General features: G+C 38.2%; 1 protein-coding gene across 1 annotated transcript; it reads left to right on the forward strand.

Annotated features, from left to right (window-relative positions):
* The first annotated feature begins 6915 nt into the window (after nt 1-6915).
* Nucleotides 6916-7724, forward strand: LOC109239386 (glutathione S-transferase U7-like). The gene is made up of 2 exons (XM_019405939.1): nt 6916-7207; nt 7675-7724. The coding sequence occupies exons 1-2, from the start codon at nt 6916-6918 to the stop codon at nt 7722-7724; spliced, it is 342 nt and encodes a 113-aa protein (XP_019261484.1).
* Nucleotides 7725-21499: the final 13775 nt, after the last annotated feature.

Raw genomic sequence — 21499 nt, forward strand, 5'->3', positions numbered from 1 at the left:
TTTACTTTATTTCGTCACAAAATAAAAATTACAAAAAAAATATTTTATTTTATGTACCTTTCATAAAATTAAAAAAAACAAAAATAGTACCTTATTTTTATCTTTATATAATCTTGAAAATACAAAAAATAAATATAATTGTTTCATGTTTTAATACAGTTTAGTTTAATTAATTAGAATTAATTTTGCATTACGTAGTATAGTTATCTTATATTAAAGGAATTTAGCTATGTTTTGAACAATAATTTTGGAGTCTTAGGACCCAATTCGGACTTGGCCCAAAAAAGACAGGCCCAACACCCATTAAACCCAATACCCTAAAAAAACCCTACTTACTCACCTTTAATACACATTAATAGATAACCCCTAGACCAAAAGGATCCACCATTTCTAGGATTGAGAGGACCCCTAGCTTCGTCTTCTTCAACACACAAAACCTTCAGGAACCCTTCTTCATCTTCATCATACCCAACCCTAAGAAAAGGAGGAGCAAGCAACAGAAAAACCAACAACCATAGACGAATTGAATCCTAGCCATCGCCAAAAGCTAACAAAAGAGCAACAGCTGTTTTCTGATTTGGAAAAGAAAAACAAAAAACCTATCTTCTTCTTCTTCATGAAGAACGAAGAGACAAAACCTTAGACACCCCAAGAGAAAAAAAACGAACAGAGCCACACTAAGAAAACGGCAGCCATTGCCAAGGTTTTCCATCTTTCTTCTGTGATCTTTTCCTTGTTTGTTCTCAAAAAATCAAAAAAGTGTTACTGCTTCTCTAATTTCCGATTCCAGATTTTTGTTCAAGGTTGGATTTCGATGAAAACGTGGGTCTGAACCTGTGTTCAGTTTGAGTTCTCCGGTGCCGGTTTAGTCGAGGTCAGTTCACGATTCTTGTTCGTTGTTGAGTTTCGAACTAGTAGAGTCTGATCCTTCATTTGAGGTCCCTTCTTCCCTCTGTTTTTATTTTAGATTTATCTCATGTTTACTACTTATGTTTGGATTAAAATTCATGCTTTAACTGTTATTCTATGAACGGCTTGCGATTGGTACGTCTCTGATTTGCTTTCCTGCGAAAATCCGAGTAAATGTAATGCCCCAAAGTCCTCAAGTATTCAATCGTCTCTTTGGCTGTTTTACGCTTTGTTCATTGCTACTTTCGTTTTATGTCCTTAATGAAATCTGGTTGTCTAATACTGAAGAAACTTTGATATAACTCTAGTTAGGTGTTAATGGAGGGGTTCAGTTTGATAGTTTGGTATCTTGTTGATTTTGAATAGTGAAATTTTTTTGTCTGTAGTTAATCTGATATCTTCCTTCTAGTCGATGATTTCTGTTTGTTTACTGATTAATTGCAGTATTATTGTATGATGCTTGCAGTATTACAATTACGAGTACGGTTCCCCTGGCGTAGTTGTGACACCTAATTAGTTAAATATGAATATCCATAGTTCTTTTAATTGAATGCATTTCCTTTGAAAGAAATTGAGGCGCGCCATTCTCACAATTGAATCACCTAATCTATGGCCCTCATATTAATTATCTTAACTAATATAAAAAATGCCTTGAATTCTCGTAGTTTGCTTTAGGCGCGTTAATTAAAGAAAGTGTCAAAGCTACGGGTACGGTTCCCGTGATGTAGTTGTGATATACAACTTTAAAATCCGGGGGTACATTTATGTGATCCGGCCACAATTTAATCTTGTTAAAAAAAATAAACATGTTGTCGATCGTGGGTACGGTTCCCGTGACATGATTTGCAATGTGTAATCGAACAATTAGCTGTATGACAATCAAAAGCGATTTTTAAAAGGGATAAAATGCACATAGGTTTTAAATATGTATTAATCAGATAATTAGGCCAATAATAATAGTTGAGCGACCGTGCTAAAACCACGAAACTCGGGAATGCCTAACACCTTCTCCCGGGTTAACAGAATTTCTTACCCGGATTTCTGTGTTTCGCGGACTGTAAAATAGAGTCAAACTTCCTCGACTCGGGATTCTAAACCAGTGACTTGGGACACCATAAATTATACCAAGTGGCGACTCTGAATTTGAATAAATAATCCCGTTTCGATTATTGTCACTTTAATTGGAAAAACTCCCCTATACCCTTTCTAGGGTAGAAAAAGGAGGTGTGACAGCTCTGGCGACTCTGCTGGGGAAAAGAACCCAGAATCTCTAGTTTAGGGTTCAAGAATTCGAGCTTAGAATAATTGTTATATTTTGCTTTTATTTATTATCTGATTCTTATCATATGCTTGGGCCTAATGTGTTAACTGCCGCTTTTTACCGCTCTGATATTATTTGAACTGTATATAAACTGCTACGAAACCCTTCTCTTCTCATCTTCGGGGAAGTGCACGGTGGTGTGACTTCTTTTCTGTTAGTGTCATACCCTAATTTAGAAAGAGGTTCGGACAAGTTACAAAGCTGGATGGCCTTTTGGTTCCCGGTATGTAGCCCCCCCTCGGCTCGAGTTGTCCGCTCGGGTACACCAAGTCTAGAACAATATACCCAGGTTTTAAACCTAGAATAACTTAGCCTCATGCCGGATCCCTAGTAGGAACGCTTATTTGCATCATGTGCATTTGACTTAGGGGATTCAACACAGGGGTTGGGTCCGTCTAGGACAAGTGTACCCAAAAATAGAAGACCATCCGGATGCATCTTATGTGCTACATGTTCCATTCGTCAAGGGTAAAAGGGTCATTTTGCGGACCTATGAGGGTTGAGGATAAATGAAAAAAAGGGTGAAGTGTAAAAATAAAGCAAGTAGGGCCCAATTATAATTTTCTTTCACGCTTTTTCAAGAAAAGACCAAAAAATTGAAAATGAAAAAAAATCCAAAAAGATTTTGCACTTTGCCATCATTGTTTTTCAAAAAAAAAAAATCAAATAAGAGAAAAAGAAAAATACAAAAAGAGTTTACATGTTTCATCATTTTTCAAAACAAAAGACAAAAAATATATTTTCTCTAAATTAGTTTTTTTTTTTATTCTCGCCCGTATCCAATCTGCCCGAACTATGCATACCTGATTCTCGTCTTTCGGGGCGTGATACGTAGGCAACCCACATAGGGTCCGGTCTTCCTAGTGAGCCTTAGGTTCTTGGCTTCGCGAGGTCGTAGCCAAATCTTGCATGTCTAGCCACTTTTGGCCACATCGGCTGTTTTGCAAAATAGGGTTATTTTCGCAAAGTGGCTTGTTTAATTATGTCTGGAGAGTCTTCAATCCACAATTAGGTGTCTCTTTACTTTAAGGCGCATCATTGTTGAATTTGCATGTCTAGCCGCTTTTGGCCACATCGGCCGTTCTTGCAAAATGGGGTCGTTTTCGCAAAAAAGTGGTTCAGTCACCCATGTCTTAAAGTTCTAAGTCCACAACAAAATGTTCTCTCTATTTAAGGTCCATTGTGTTGAATTTGCATGCCTAGCCATCTTTTGTCCACATAGGCCATTTTTATAAAATGGGTCATTTCTGCAAAGTAATTTTTCCATGTCTTAAAGGTCTTTTGTTGAGTTTGCACTTCTAGCCACCTTTTGGCCACATAAGCAATTTTGCAAAAATAGCCTCAATCATGTCTTGCATGTGTCCCATAGGAAATGTTATTGTCTCAAATAGTGTTCTAAATCCTTAACTCTATTTGGTTTTAGTTTTCTCATACAGGTGTGGATCTACTTACCGGAGTTTGAGCATGACAGACACCCCGGGACCAGCTGGTCAGGACCGTTGCATCCAGGAGTTGCTTAAGGAGATTTTTTTTATGTTTTGAGTCTGTTTCTTTTATGTTGTCTTGTATTTTATAGTCATGTCCAGTAGTAATGGTTCTTTTAGTTGGTGTCTGAATTTGTCGTAGTATAGTTGAGTTGAGTCTCTTGTTATCATATTTCCTGTTTTGTATTTGAAAATAAAAAAAAGTTATAATGAATAATCCAAAAATATTTTTTTTAGTTAGTTTAATTTATCCATTACTTTTCCCGAACTACGCAAAGATCTGATTCATGCGGCGTCATGATACGTAGGAAACCTACATAGGGCTCGATCGAATCATTTTCTCTTTAAAAAAATAAAAAAAAACGAGAAAAAAAGAGAGGATGAAATTATGGGATGTGAGAAATGAGAGGAAAGAAAAGAGCGATAATTAGAAAAAAAGAGGAAGGAAAATGAGCAAGCCAAAAAGTGCTAGAAAAGAAAAGAAAAGAGAAGATTGAAATGAACAAATTGGGATGATGCCAAGTGACCTTATGACCCTCTAAGTCATTCTTGAACCGTTAATTTTTGTTAGGTGCATTGCACGCAATGTGATATTTTTAGATGTTAAATGCTGTAACGCTAACATGTTGACTTCATTTTGTTCCTCTTTGTTATCTTCATTATAGCATAAGGGTGGTTGGTTTGTGGTTCTTAAACTAGTAACTCATCCATACAACACAAGGTCAAAGAGCAAGGTAGCCATGGCTAGCAAAGACTTGGACACAAGAGTTGTTGACCCGTCGAGGGAATTTGTGGAGTCGGAGTCTGAATTGAAAGGGGAGGTCCAAATGTTGAAACAGCAGATGGCAGAAATGTATCAGTCTTGGATCAGGGGGCATCCTCCACCTTCATTCCCTGCTAACTACACTGAAAACCCTGCAACTATCCCACCGCTATCACAAATCCAGATTCCCACTGCTGCTGATATCTCCCCACAACCTTTTCACACTCTACCCGCGAAAACCACCTTATATCCCGCTCCTTTGGCCACTCATGCTCTTGTAGCTCCTCCTCTAGCTACTTTTCCTCGATCCTCTAACGAGACTGTGTTCAAAGTCCTCGATGCCCAACACTATGCTCCAGAACCAACTTTCAAAGTCTCAGATCCATATTCTCACGCTCCTCATTTTGAGCCTCCCGGTAAAACTGAAAATCCTGCTAAGACAGTGGAGCAAGATGAGATATCCAGGAAAGTGAAAATCTTAGAGCAGTCTTTAAGAAACATGCAAGGGATAGGGAGCCAGATGAGCGTGGATTACAAAGACTTGTGCTTGTTTCCTGACATCCAACTGCCTGCTGGGTTTAAGATGCCGAAGTTTGATTTGTATGACGGACATGGAGATCCCGTGGCCCATCTGAGAGGCTACTGCAGTAAGATGAGAGGCGCCAGTGGGAAGGACAAATTATTGATGGCGTATTTCAGTCAGAGTCTGAGTGGGGCAGCTCTGGAGTGGTACACCCGCCAAGACGCTAGCAGGTGGTACACATGGGACGATATGGCTCAGGCCTTTGCCCAGCACTTTCAGTATAATATAGAAATTGTACCAGATCGCATGTCCCTCACCAAGATGGAAAATAAGCCTAATGAAAGCTTTAGGGAATACGGGCTCAGATACAGAAAGCAAGCTGCCAGAGTCAATCCCCCGATGGAAGAAAATGAGATGGTCGAGTACTTTCTTTAAGCTCAAGAGCCAACTTACTTTGGGCATCTGATCTCGACTGTGGGTAGGCCTCTTAATGATGTGGTAAAAATAGGAGAAATTGTAGAAGATTGGCTAAAGTTGAGCAAGATCATGAGCTATTCTGCTTTAAAAGCCACAACACAAGCAATTCAAAACGACACAGGAAGCTTGCTGGGTCAGAAGGAACATGTTGATGTTGCCATGGTTGTCTCAGGATCACGACATGGTCCGACGGATCCTCCTCATCAATATACTGAGCCTCAACCCCAACCCCAAACCTATCCCCGAGCTCCACATAATCCACCTCGGTGTTATCCTTCGAACAATGTCCGGTCATCTGTCCAACCACCAGGTCACTCCCTATGGCGAGCACCAGCACCGCATAATGCATTCTTGCCTTCACAATATTTTTGAGCACCCAACAATCCTAGAAAACAGGGGCAGGGAGGGGAACAAAGGCAAAGAAATAGTTTCATGCCAATCGGGGAGTCCTACACAAGCTTGTTTGAAAAGTTAAAGCATTCTGGCCTGATTGAGCCGCTCCTCGGCTATACTCCAGACCCATATGCAAAGGGTTTTGGTCCTACTGTACAATGCATGTACCACTCTAACGTCCAAGGGAATAACATTGAAGATTGTCATGCTTTGAAAAGGGAAATAGAAAGAATGATTCAAGAAGGGATAATTGTAATCCAAGACAGTGACACCCTGAATATCGCGCAGAATGCTTTACCTGCACATGATGATGCACACTTTGTAGGGATGATGTGTGGCGACAGGGAATATAAGAGTCCTCTTGGGAACTTGCTGACTGAAGTTAATGATATTGAAATTGGTAATGGTCCTAGTACTGTTGATGCGGAACTCAGTGGCTAAGATGCCGAGCTTGGTAATTGGAAAGACACTCCTTTAGTCTGGGTGGTTTATTTTGTTGTCATTTCTGTTGTCTGGGTTATTTCAAGGTTGTAATCCGGATATTGTCTTGAGACTCAAACCTTCTATCCTTTATTTGCCTAGTCCCTTAGTCGTAGTAACTCATTTAGTGTTATCCAGGTTTGTTCCAGGGTAGTAACCCCAGTTTATTTTGCTTGCTTTGTTGTTCAAACTCTTTCACCGTCTGTCTAATGCAATTTTCTGTTTTCTGTTATTTATAGTCATTTTTGTTTAGTTCTATTTTCCTTTTATAGTTCTTTTCATGCTGGCTCTAGTGACATGACACGCTCGCATAATTCTAGGCCTGGTCTTAAAAGTTAGTTTAAGCATGTGTCACACCTCCTTTTTACACACCTACCCCGAAGGATAATGTATAAGAGAGTTTTTCCATTTAAAGTGCCTTCACTATTTCACACATAATTACCTCAAAGACTTGTAATATATCAACATTTGGCAGCAGCCTTGGCCCCTTTTGGTTTGCATAGCAAGAATTGTACCTCTATATAACAAGAGAGTTCAGTAGCCTCTGCAAAGCAAGAATCAGCAAATGGCAGGTGAGGGAGTGAAATTGCTTGGATACTGGGCAAGCCCTTTTTCTCTAAGGGTTCATTGGGCTCTGAAACTTAAAGGGATTGAATATGATTACCAAGAAGAACATCTCCCAAACAAAAGTCTTTTGCTCTTGCAGTATAATCCAGTTCATAAAAAGATTCCAGTTCTGGTTCATAATGGGAAACCTATTGCAGAATCATTAGTCATACTTGAATACATCGACGAGACTTGGAAGCAAAATCCCCTCCTGCCTGAAGATCCNTCAACGTTTTGGGATTTGGATTTGGGTAGCATGAAATGCACACCCGTATTTAAGAAGGTAAAATTATTAAAAGCGCGCCTAAAGTGGCTAGCGTCTTATTAACTTTGCGGGAAGCCATGAAAATTCGCTAAATGGCATGTCCCGAATTTCTAAAATTAAAGGAAGTTCGGACTAAGCTCTTGAGGGCCATAGACTATATCTTACTTAACATGGTACAAGGAGACAACATTCAACCATTTGAACAAATTTATTGGTTTTAAGTAAACCAACGAGGCCTATATTTGAAAGCTTCAACAAACAGAAGTTATAGAATTGTCAACTTAATAAACAACTAAACAAGATCTTATTATATCATAAAAGAAATCACAAGGAAAAAAAACGACATGCACACCTCGCAAATCCCCTTTTTGCTTTATTCTATTTTGGGACAATCACACGCTTATATTGGATATATGTAAAATAATTTTTTTTTTTCTTTCCTTTATAATTCAGTGGCTTCAACAGAGAAAAAGATTGCAATAACCATTGAAGCAAATTCCTAGCAAGCTTTTTGTAGTTTAAACACAAAACACACAAAAATGCATCAAACCACACCAATTCATGAATCAGTTGACTAATTCTAGTTCAGTTACGTAAATCCCAAACAAACACGCATTTCAACCCTAACAAAGAAAACCAAAACAATACCATACGCATGTTAAACAAATGGACTGTTAAACAGAGAAAATCAAAGTAAAATATGAACATTACGGCAAATTTGAGAAGAAGACACGATTTGCTGACAGAAGAATCGCCGATTAACAGCTTGAACAAGTATCCACTAATAAAAGAGAAATTTGCAGAAAAACAAACCCAAATAAAGGCTGGAATTGAACAGGAACTCAGCAACACAGCTTCGATGGAAATTCAGCAACAACAAGCCAACGAATTCAAACCCAAATCCAATAAGCAAGCCATTGCTCATCATCCAGCTTCGATGGGCTCTCCATGATTTCTGCTTCAAGCTTTCAGCAGTTATTTTTTTTTGTTGATAAAACGGAGGACTCCAAAGTTTTGGACTTGTCGAAGCTTAACAAACTAAAGTTGCAAAGTCACTATGGCATTTTTGGGTATAAAATGGTGAAGATGGGCGGCGGGCAGTGGAGTTGTTGAGAGGAGGGAGTTTTTGTTCTCCGTTTTAATCTGTGATTTTTTGAGNAACAAGGGAATATAGTCTGTGATTTTTTGAGAGCCTGAAAAAGAAGAAGAAGGGAGGTATTTCATTGATCTCTGTTTTTTTTAGGTTCAGAAAGAGAGATGAAAGCTAGGAACGTCGTTTTTCTCTATGCAGGGGTCTCTCGCTTTGGGCGTTCTTTTTGTGCATGTGGTGTGTTTTCGCATAGGTAATATTATATAGGGTAGGGATTAGGTTAGGGGTATGGGCCTAAGAACTATGGGTTAGGGATTTTGGGCCAAAGACTAAAAAAATGGAATATAAGATTTATAAAAACGGGATAAACCGACCTAAAACTAATTCTTTCTTCTAAAATTATGTACAATTATAATATAAAAATATAAAACTAATTTTAATTAATTGAACTAGACTATAAAACATAAAACTATTTTTTTTTTGTGTTTTCAAGATTATAAAAATAAAGATAGGGTACTATTTTTGTATTTTTTTTTAAGATTAAAAATGACTATAAAATATTAATAAACCTATTTTTTTGTAATTTTTCATTTTCTTGTAATAAAATAAAGTAAAATGGTAAAAGTTAGTTGAAATGACGATATTAGGCCTAAACTAAATATTTACATGCTAAAATGGGTAAAATTTCGGGGAGGGTCAAAAATCACATGTCAACAGCATGAAGCAATGAAACAATTTTGAAGATGATAGGGATATTTGAGGGAAATAAGTAAAGGCATTTTGAGATCACCTAAAGCCCGAATTGTGTGAAACTGGGGCAGATGGTTTGGGAAGTTAATATGATGACAAGAATTCGTTAAAGGAGAGTGGATCCCTGACAATTTGAAGCGAGCAACTTTGAGTTCAAGTGCATCTCAAGTAACAAGATAAAGCCAAGGGATTTTGCTCCAAGCAGACGGAGGTTATCCATTGTGAAGAAGAAAAAACCCAACGAGAGCTTTGTACTTGACAAGGCACTAAAAAAAGAGTGGAAGGATATTAGTGATATCAGTGCCGAAGCTGTAAAAGAAATATTGTGCATGATCTTCTTTTTCATTCTCAAGTTGAACGTGTTGTACTTGGCATTTTCACGGATTGGGAGGCCCTCTTTCAGCTACCCAAACACTTATACCATTCGATACCCTTTTGAGCATGTACTGATTTCTTTGACCTCCCCTATTTTGGAATCAAGTTAGAGTCATACGGAAAAAAAAGTTCATGTCCCCATAGGCTTATTTTAGAAAGTTCATTACAAAAAAAAAAAGAGAAAAAAAAGAAGGAAAAAAAAGAAAAAGGAAAAAAAAAGAAAAAGAAAAAGAAAAAGAAAAAGGAAAATAGCAACAAAGAATAGTCTTGTGAACTACGTTCGACCTGATTCTTGTCACCACAAGATACGTAGGCAACCTCAAGGTTCGGTCGCACCAAATAAAGTATTTCATAATCCCACGAAGTCGAGAGTGGGGCAGTCTTTCTTAGAAATTCCATCTCAAAAAGAAAAAGAAAAAAAAAGAGAATCAAATTTCCTTGTTTTAGAAATTGGGGCAAAGTTTTTAGAATGGATTCCAAAAGTTATATATAAATTAACCTTGTTTATCTTAGTTATTTTGAGCCTTTATGATATCCCTTCTTTCTAAGCCTGTCCAAAAGCCATATTACAGTCCAAAAAAGACCTCCCAGATAATCTTTGAGAGTGCCGAGTCAGACATGCCAGGAGCATATGATATTTCTATCATGGATAATGCCTTGTCATCTGTAGAATCAGAAAAAAAAAATGAGAGAGTCTTATCGGTGAAAACCTTCACAGGCACCATAAGGCGACGGTAAGTTGATAGAAAGAACAAAATGAGAGAGGCTTGATGGTGAAAACCCTTCGGGCACTACAAGTCGAATAAGGACCATGAATCAGATAGGATAATCGGAGCATGGAAGCCCAATTTCACGGCTCAGAGGTACAACAAGAGTTGAACATTAGACTTGCTTGACAGGTTAGGCCACTTAATCCAAAAGTGCATGTCATGGTCATTAGAGTTGGTATCCATATCTGTAAGTTTCTACTTTGTAATTTTCTTGTTAGGTATCATCTCTTTCCATTGTCCCTTACTCTGTTCCTTTTGTTTTGTTTACTTCCTTTTCTTGAGTCTGTTTGGTTAGAACAAGTGAGAAATGACATTAAAATTTGCTACCAGCTTTCCAATTGCACAAAACGGAATTTGGCTAGCACATCAAAGTGGCATAAGTCAGGAAAGACCAGTATGCGCACTGAGTTGGTAACAATCAACGTGCTTTGGGGTTCATCTGAAATGCAAAGGTTCGGTATATGTTTGAGCACAATGCACCAGATAGAGGGATTTGGGGTTTGAACGGATCAGAGGTGTTTTCATTGATAAGGGTTGACAGAGAAAGTGGTTAGTCAATGAACAAGCAAGGTATTTCAAGTTGAAATCAAAGTTATCATGGCAAGTGAAGGAGCAGCCGCCTTCAAGGTCAAGGCCACAAACCAACCACCGTGTTTTAAACTCACAAGTTTTCTTTATTTGAAACATGAACGAAAACTATGGCCAAATCAAAGCTTGGAAGCTTGAAATTGCCCCAATTCCGCTTACGCAAAGGTTATTGAGAAGATCACACATCACCCCTAGGAAAAGCACTTCCTAGTCTGGGTCTTTCAAGTTATATTTTATTTTAGGAGACGCACTTCCTAATTTTGGTCATTTAAATTCATCTCCAGGAGACGCACGTCCTAGTTGGGATCATTAAAGTTTTACCCGTTAGGAGATGCACTTCCTAGTTTGGTTCATTCAAGTTTCACCAGTAGGAGACGCACTTCCTAATCTGGGTCATTCAGGTTTTATTTTTAGTAGATGCATTTGCTAGTCAAATTTTCTTGGTTTTACTCACAGGAGACGCACTTCCTAGTCAAGTCTTTAGTTTACTCTCATCATTAGATCGATAGCATAAGTGGTTTACAGTTTTGCTAACAACACACAAATCTTCCTAGTGCAAACTGGGCAGAAAATTTTGTTTGTTTTGTTGTTTGATTGCAAGCACCCACCTGGAAAACAAGGGAATTCATTTCAAGTCGAAGCATCAGGCCCCCACCTAGAGAACAAGGGAATACAGTTCAAGTTTTGGCAATCAAGCGCCCACATGGAAAACAAGGGAATACAGTTCAAGTTTTGGCAATCAGGCGCCCACCTGGAGAACAAGGGAATACAATTCAAGTTTTGGCAATCAGGCGCCCACCTGGAGAACAAGGGAATACAGTTCAAGTTTTGGCAATCAGGCGCCCACCTGGAGAACAAGGGAATACAGTTCAAGTTTCGGCAATCAGGCGCCCACCTGGAGAACAAGGGAATACAGTTCAAGTTTTGGCAATCAGGCGCCCACCTGGAGAACAAGGGAATACAGTTCAAGTTTCGGCAATCAGGCGCCCACCTTGAGAACAAGGGAATACAGTTCAAGTTTTGGCAATCAGGCGCCCACCTGGAGAACAAGGGAATACAGTTCATGTTTTGGCAGGCGCCCACCTGGAGAACAAGGGAATACAGTTCAAGTTTTGGCAATCAGGCGCCCACCTGGAGAACAAGGGAATACAGTTCAAGTTTTGGCAATCAGGCACCCACCTGGAGAACAAGGGAATACAGTTCAAGTTTCTGTAATCAGGCGCCCACCTGGAGAACAAGGAAGTCATTTCAGAATTCAATTCAAGTTAGAAGTAGCAGAAGCTCGCGGTAAGAATGCGAGTCGACAGTCCGAGATGATCAACAGAAGTTAGTCACAATCCAGAATAAAAAAGAAAGGAAAAAAAGAAAGAAAGAAGTGAATCCAAAATGCAGAAGTAGAGAAAGATGTGAACTGCTCAAGACATGGCTGAAATCACGAGCATTGCATGTTCGGTCTTGATCCGATGAAGAATGAACTGGTACCTGCAGCTAGCTAGCGTCAAGGTTCAAATCTAAAGTCTGCATGAAGAACCATTCAAGACTCAAGATCAAGCTTCAGAAGACTTATAGATAGGAATCTTGTAACTCATAGTTGACAGGCTTAGTTAGTCTTTTTCATTTTTTTGATTTTGATGTAATAACAGGACCGCGGACCGGAACGTCGACAGAACGGCACCTCGGCCGGCTCTCCACCACAATATACTCTATCACCCCCATTCACTTTTGAACTACACGTGGCTTGATTCCTTTATAGCCAAGGATATGTAGGCAGTTCAGATACCAGTGCTCGGTCACATTCTCCTTTCTTTTAGTTTTTGGTCTCTCTAAATAAGGGTCGGGCCAAAAAACCTGTCTAGTCGTTCTTTGTCTGGAAATACGAGGGGCAGCTGTAGACATGTAATTTTTGACCCTCCCCAAGATTTTACATATTTTAGCATTTAAATACTTAGTTTAGGTCTAATATAGTTATTTCAACTAATTTTGACTCTTTTACTTTATTTCGTCACAAAATAAAAATTACAAAAAGATATTTTATTTTATGTACCTTTCATAAAAAAAAAATCCAAATATAGTACCTTATTTTTATCTTTATATCTTGAAAATACAAAAAATAAATATAATAGTTTCATATTTTAATATAGTATAGTTTAATTAATTAGAATTAATTTTGCATTATGTAGTATAGTTATCTTATATTAAAGGAATTTAGCTATGATTTTGAACAATAACTTTGGAGTCTTAGGACCCAATTCGGACTTGGCCCAAACAAGACAGGCCCAACACCCATTAAACCCAATACCCTAAAAAACCTTACTTACTCACCTTTAATACACATTTATAGATAACCCCTAGACCCCTATACCAAAAGGATCCGTCGTTTCTACGATTGAGAGGACCCCTAGCTTCGTCTTCTTCAACACACAAAACCTTCAGGATCCCTTCTTCATCTTCATCATACCCAAACCTAAGAAAAGGAGGAGCAGGCACCAGAAAAACCAACAGCCATAGACGAATTGAATCCTAGCCATCGCCGAAAGCTAGCAAAAGAGCAACAACTGTTTTCTGATTTGGAAAAGAAAAACAAAAAACCTATCTTCTTCTTCTTCATGAAGAACGAAGAGACAAAACCTTAGACACCCCAAGAGAAAAAAAACGAACAGAGCCACACTAAGAAAATGACAGCCATTGCAAGGTTTTTCATCTTTCTACTGTGATCTTTTCCTTGTTTGTTCTCAAAAAATCAAAAAAGTGTTGCTGCTTCTCCAATTTCCGATTCCGGATTTTTGTTCAAGGATGGATTTTGATCAAAAACGTGGGTCTAAACCTGTGTTTAGTTTGAGTTCTCCGGTGCCGGTTTAGTCGAGTTCAGTTCGCGGTTCTTGTTCGTTGTTGAGTTTCGAACTAGTAGAGTCACATCCTTCATTTGAGGTCCCTTCTTCCCTCTGTTTTTCTTTTAGATTTAGCTCATGTTTACTACTTATGTTTGGATTAAAATTCATGCTTTAATTGTTATTCTATGAACGGCTTGCGATTGGTACGTCTCTGATTTGCTTTCCTGCAAAAATCCGAGTAAATGCAATGCCCCAAAGTCCTCATATTCAATCGTCTCTTTGGCTGTTTTACGCTTTGTTCATTGCTACTTTCGTTTTATGTCCTTAATGAAATCTGGTTGTCTAATACCGAAGAAACTTTGATATAACTCTAGCTAGGTGTTAATGGAGGGGTTCAGTTTGATAGTTTGATATCTTGTTGATTTTGAACACTGAAATCTTTTTATCTGTAGTTAATCTGATATCTTCCTTCTAGTCGATGATTTCTGTTTGTTTACTGATTAATTGCAGTATTATTGTTGGATGCTTGCAGTATCACAATTACGAGTACGGTCCCCGTAGCGTAGTTGTGACACCAAAATGTGTTTAAATATGAATATCCGTCGTTATTTTAATTAAATGCATTTCCTTTGAAAGAAATTGAGGCGCGCCATTCTCACAATTGAATCACCTAATTTATGGCCCTCATATTAATTAGCTTAACTAATATAGAAAAACGCCTTGAATCCTCGTAGTTTCTTTAGGCGCGTTAATTAAAGAAAGTGTCATAGCTACGGGTACGATTCGTGTGATGTAGTTGGGATACACAATTTTAAAATCCGGGGATACATTTATGTGATTCGGCCACAATTTAATCTTATTAAAAAAATAAATATGTTGTAGATCGTGGGTACGATTCCCGTGACATAATTTGCAATGTGTAATCAAACAATTAGCTGTATGACAATCAAAATCGGTTTTTAAAAGGGATAAAATGCACATAGGTTTTTAATATGTATTAATCAGATAATTAGGCCAATAATAACAGTTGAGCGACCGTGCTAAAACCACGGAACTCGGGAATGCCTAACACCTTCTCCCGGGTTAACAGAATTCCTTACCCGCATTTCTATATTTTGCGGACTGTAAAACGGAGTCAAACTTCCTCGACTCGGGATTCTAAACGGGTGACTTGGGACACTATAAATTATCCCAAGTGGCGACTCTGAATTTGAATAAATAATCACGTTTCGATTATTGTCACTTTAATTGGAAAAACTCCCCTATACCCTTTACAGGGTAGAAAAAGGAGGTGTGACATTGGGTAATTGAAATTAATTTAGAATCATCATTAGAACTTACCTTGGATGGTGGAGGGACCTTTGAAGAGTTAGGTTCTTGGGAGCTTCCCTTTCTAGAGCAAGTTTTTGTGTTTTGGGATGTGGGGGACGAAGTAGGGCTTTTAGGAAGACCCCCCGTCCCCCCCCCCCCCCCCCCCCCCCCCCCACCCCCCCCCCCCGTCCGTGCTCCCGCACACTTGGAGGCCCAACCGTGCACCTAGACGCATAGCAGAGCAGTAGCACTGCCACAAGTGTGCGGCCACGCACGGGACCATATGGAAGCGCACCTAGGCACGCATACTGCACATTGTCTAGTAAAACGTACATAACCTTTTTTTAAGGAGTCCGTTTTGGCTCCACAATATATCGTTGGAATATTTAAAAGGGGTACAACTTTTATGTTTTACGTTTTCTCAAATTCCAAACATATGTTCACGAAATCCTTCTAGAAGTCAGAACTTCTATAAACTTAGTTGATTTTATCGAATCTTATGCACCTCACTCTCCGTCTTGATTCCAAAACAACTATTTTCACCCATAATTATCCCGATAAGACTTCATATGTCTATGATGTCACATTAATACTCATTTAACATATCCACACCTAGTCCGAAATTACAGAGTGTTACATTATCTCCCCCTTGGGATCATTTGTCCTCGAATGATTGTCCTGACTGTAACTTCGGCTAACTTTGGACCTTAAATGGGTCTGGAGGAAATATGAAATTTCATGATAACTTGCATAGTAAACTGAATGAATACATGATTACCAAACTATTGAGATACTGAACTGAATGAATACATGATTACCGAACTACTGAGATACTGAACTGAATGACTACTGCATTTATTGAATTCTGAGCTGACTGAATATTGAAGGACATGGAGATTATAATATAAGGTCTGAATGAAAAGGTTAGTTACCTTCAACATTTCTCCAAAACACCCGCCAACTATCATAGCATAACACAAGCCTCACAAGGCATCATAATGCGCATAACATGAAGTATATACGTGAATATTGGTCTGCCATGGATATGTGAATACTGAACTAACATGGATATATGAATATTCAATTGGCACGAATATTTGAGAACTGAACTGACATCAATATCTAAGTACTAAGCTGGCATGAATATCTAATTACAAGACCGATATTAGTATCTGAGTATTGAACTGACATGACTATCTGAGTACTGAACTGACATGAGCATCTGAGTACTGGAAACTTGAATGTCATAACATGAGACGTGAAGTACTGGGTGTATTACTGCCAATTCTGGTGGCAACTCTAACACATAAGCCACCTGCCCAATCCTTTGCAAGATTCTATATGGCCCAATATAGTGGGGACTAAGCTTCCCCTTCTTCCCAAATCTCATAACGCCTTTCATAGGCGAAACTTTCAAAAACACCCAATCATCAACTTGGAACTCTATGTCTCTATGCCGCACGTTCGAATAAGACCTTTGGCGACTCTGAGCCGTCTTCAAACGCTCTTGAATCAACTTGACTTTCTCCACAGCCTGATAGACCAAATTTGGTCCCAACAACTCTGCTTCGCCAACCTCAAACCAACTAATTGGCGACCTACACCTTCGCCCATATATAGTCTCGCACGGTGCCATCTTGATACTAGAATGGTAGTTGTTATTATAAGCAAACTCAATGAGTGGTATGCGATCATACCAGTTGGATCATGCTTTCAAAATGAGCGAGACAATCCTGCTATAAAGTCTATATTTACCATCTACACTCATGAATGTGTGTAAACTATGGCAAAACACTGGGCTTTCTAATGCTCGACTTTCCCTTGTTGATAATTCGGACACTTGGCCACAAAGTCTTTGACATTATTTTTCATGTTGTTCCACCAATAAATATCCTTGAGCATGATACATCTTTGGGGAACCTGGGTGGATAGAATACCTGGAATTATGGGTTTCTAACATGATCCTCCTCTCTAGGTCCACCTATGTCTTGATCAGACAGTCCGTCTTGGTGCCTCAAAGTACCATCATCTCCCACTGGTTCAAAAGCCATCATCTTATGCTTGTGAATCCCATCTTTAATCCGCAAAAAGTAGGGATCATCAAACTGTTCCTCCTTCACTTCGGCTACTAAGGAGGAACAAGTCCTGTTCTGGACAACAACTCCACCATCGAAGTACGAAAGTCGAGCATTCACCATAGTTCTCTTGTCTACCTCAATCATGAGCTATACTTCACATACTTGATTATCTTTTCAAGGTACTTTCTAAAAATACTTATAGTATTATTGTGAGCTAAGTCTTTGACCAGTACTCTGAAGATTAGAGTCTCGTGCAATGGCAGTACCCTCAAGATACATAACTGGGCATCAGTTTATGGTTTTTATATACCATGCTAACTATGTGGGTCTCAAATCTCCAACTGTACTTACCGACGATTTTCATATCACTCCCTTAGACCCAAGGTTAAGGTCTTGTACTTGCGGTTTCTTCTCTTTTGTTGGGATCCGAACAACTTTCCTTATCTTCTATAATTCTTCACACTGTCAGTCTTGGGGAACCTATTTTTGATAACTCTTAAAGGGTATTCTTCTGTAGCTTGCTCTCTTACTACTGAGCTAATATTTTCCACTGTCACTGAACTTTCGGTTTAACTTAAACTCTATGTGTTCTAACACGCGTTCGGTGTTTTAAACTGTTACCAACTCACTGTTAACCTGTCTAAGTAAATCAAATCGTACCTCTACTAGCTCTGCTGAAATTGCTAAATCACTGTATCTACTCAAAACTTACTTACTATTCTTTTACTAACCACCTGCTAGCGTCATGTTTTCTAGTTCTACTTTTAATAACTAAAGTGAAGCATAAGGTTATTCCTAACTTGCCTTACCATCCAACCATATTCTACGGTTGCATACTATCTTTTTTTTTAACTGTGTACATGGATCACACTTAGGAAAATTCATCTGTCTTAAAAGAAATTGGAATATCTAACCCCAAGCTTTCATACACTTCAAAATCATATCACACTATAAACATTTGGGATAAAAACTTAGTCACACAACCTAAAGGGGAACTACCATATCTTTTTCTCACAATAATAGCTGCTTATCATAGTAATTCACTAGCGTAGTACTTTCTAATTCTGATTTGAATAATTTTGAGCAACTTAAAATCATTCCTTGAATTCAATATTGGCTTCTCTTGGTTCTCATTTTGTACATCATGTCTTTTAGTTATATGCATGAGTTGTACGAAAACACATCTTTGGTAATAACAAACTTTTCTGACTCCTAAGTTTTGCCCTTAGGCTCTTTTCTATTCAAAATTATAGTGATCAATTCTCTGCCCGTTGTGGTTAAATAACCTATTACACTGTAGGGTTTGGCATCTGAACTATCATCATCCCAACTATGGCTCCATTTCAAAGAATTAAAATAAACTTGATCTGTGAGGTAAAATACCTACGGATACACTACCATACACAAACTTATCTTTCAAAGTATACCATCATATGATAAATCACTTCTTGCACCATCCGGTGAGTCTTGGGTCTTAATACAGACCTAAAATATGCAAAGATTTCTCTATAATCACTGTTACTAATATTTTCTTTTAGCACCCATGGGCAGCACTGTATACTCACAAGTCACTGGAATTTGGATACACTGAAAATTGGAGATCTGGTAACTAAATCACCGAATACTGGCGTACTGAATAGCTATAAACCTACTAACTGAAAGACGGTATATCTGAGGTAGACTGATAACCATAGAACATGATAACTGCTTTTGTACTTTTTAATAAGGTTATGCTCTAATCTGTACTGCTATCCATTGCATCCCACTTTCAACATCCTTTCAGGTCTAATTTGTTACCAACATGTACTTCATAAATATGCCCCAATGGGCATTCATCCTCTCTAGGACCTTGTGTGTTTCCTATATGTCGCTTGGGCATTCGATACGTCTAGAATTCGATAGGAAGAGAAGGTTTCCTATTACTCTAAGCTTCATGGCACGATCTAGAGAAGAAATAAATAAGACAATCATGAATGTCTTGGTAGTTAACCGTTTATATGAGTGGCCGACACACACATATAAAGGAAACTCCACTGGACATGGATTCGTAGACTCCCTAGGACTCATGAACCTAGTGCTCTGATATCAAGCTTTGTCACGCCCCGAACCTGGGCCTGGACGTAACACGACACCCGATGCCTGACTATTGTGACCGAGCGAACCAACTGGCTGGCTGAATCAATATGTGATATCATAGCATATTGAATGCGGAAGATGAACTAACAAATTCTAATATACTAAAAGTCTAAATGATATAAATTAATGTGCGGGAATACTAACATAAGTCTGAAGTATATATGTAGCCAGTATTGCTTAACATGAAAAGCCTGTGACTCTGTCTAACTATTACTCTAGTCTATGAAGCCTTTAATGAACTATTGAACACACTGGTTGTCTATAAATACTGAAAGATTGTAAAGTAATGATAATGCCCCGAAAGAATTGGGGCTCACCAAATAGCTGATACAAGAATCCTAGCATACTGAATCGTCGAAAGAGACGTCAGTGCATTTGAATTGCACTGGTATATAAAGCAACTGAAAGAAAGAATTATAAATGTTGAAAGTTGAAACTGATACTGAGTTGATAACTAAGAATTGATAATTGATAACTGAAATGATAATTGTTGAAATTGAAACTGAAATGATAACTGATAACTGATAACTGAATGATAACTGATAACTGAAATGATAACTAATCACTGAATTGAACAAAGAAAGTAAGGATATGAATACTCCCTCTTCTAAATGATGAAAAACTTGTTTATCTGAATAAACTACGGCCTCTGGTCCAAGTATACGTATACATAACTACAGCCTCAGGCCATAAATGCATAAAGCATCAACTACGGCCTCAGGCCCAAACATACATAAAGCATAAACTACAGCCTCAGGCCCAAATATGCTTAAAGCATATAAACTACGGCCTCATGCCCAAATACATGTATTAAACATTCAAGAATTTAAATTCAGGAACTGAGAATCATGCTGCAATATGTGATGCTAAAATATTGAATCATATTGAGTTACATGATACTGGAATACTGAATAGGACTAGACCGAGACATATATTTTTAAACTGATTATGAAAACTGATACTTCAATTATTTATGATATAGTAATATAGACTGAGACTCATGGGTATCAAACCTAAGTCTATGTTGATTACGCACTGAGCTCACAACATTCATAATGAAAGTCATGAACGAGTTATGAATCTAGATAATAGATGTTCTGCAATTATTCAAGGAACTAGGCTTAACTATATTTCTGAGGCAATTAGTAACGTCGTAAAAGAAATATAGTGTAGGGAGAATCATTAACATTCCCAAACATAGAGAGTTAGCCTCACATACCTTTACTTCCTGCTCTAGAGCGTAATACAACATTCGCCAACCCTTTCAACTTTAATCTATATCAATACAAGTCAAAGGGATTCCATATTAGCAATAATACTCAAGTTTTGGTCATTTAGGCATTTTAGTAAACACCTTATGGGCGTAAAGCCTCATAGCCCTCATTAATGGTGTTTCTACACCCAACAACTCATTCTCTTGCTCCTAGATAAATTCTAAAATCTCATATTTCTTATGATCAATACCATTCTACTTCACCCATAAGATAAATAACACCCTTAACCAATAATAAACAACCCAAACCTATAATCGTTCATGCTATTGTATTAAATCCATCAACTCATATCTCATAAACTTAGAGTCTATAATCATTAATCTAATGCTATAATCAATTAGAGGATGAAGATATTACCTTTTGACGTTCAATCCACTTGAATTCGAATTCTAGGGTTCCTTTTCTCAACCATGATGTCCAAATCGAATATCTAATGATTTAGAGGGTCTACCCATGTTACTAAAGTGTTGGAGAATTGAAATTAACTTAAAATCATCATTAGAACTTACCTTGGATGGTGGTGGGACCTAAGAAGAGTTAGATTCTTGAGAGCTTCCCTTTCTAGAGCAAGTTTTTGTGTTTTGGGATGGAAGGGACGAAGTAGGGATATTAAAATGACTCCCCCGGGTGCGCTCCCATACACCTAAAGGCCCAACCACGCACCTTGACGCGCAGCAGGGCAGTAGCACTGCCACAAGTGCGCGGCCGTGCACAGGACCATCTTGGCGCGCACCTGGGCGCGCATACTGCGCATTGTCCATTAAAACGCACATAACCTTTTTTTAAGAAGTCTGTTTTGCTCCAGATTATATCGTTGGAAAGCTATTTAAAAGATATATAACTTTCATGTTTTACGTTTTCTCAAATTCTGAACATATGTTCACGAAATTCTTCTAGAAGTCAGAACTTCTATTAACTTAGTCGATTTTATCGAATCTTATGCACCTCACTCTCCGTCTTGATTCCAAAATAACTATTTTCACCCATAATCATCCTGATAGGACTTCATATGTCTAAGATGTCACATTTATACTCATTTAACATATTCACACCTAGTTTGAATTTACGAAGTGTT

This window comes from Nicotiana attenuata, unplaced genomic scaffold (genome assembly GCF_001879085.1).
Source record: "Nicotiana attenuata strain UT unplaced genomic scaffold, NIATTr2, whole genome shotgun sequence".
Lineage (NCBI taxonomy): Eukaryota > Viridiplantae > Streptophyta > Magnoliopsida > Solanales > Solanaceae > Nicotiana > Nicotiana attenuata.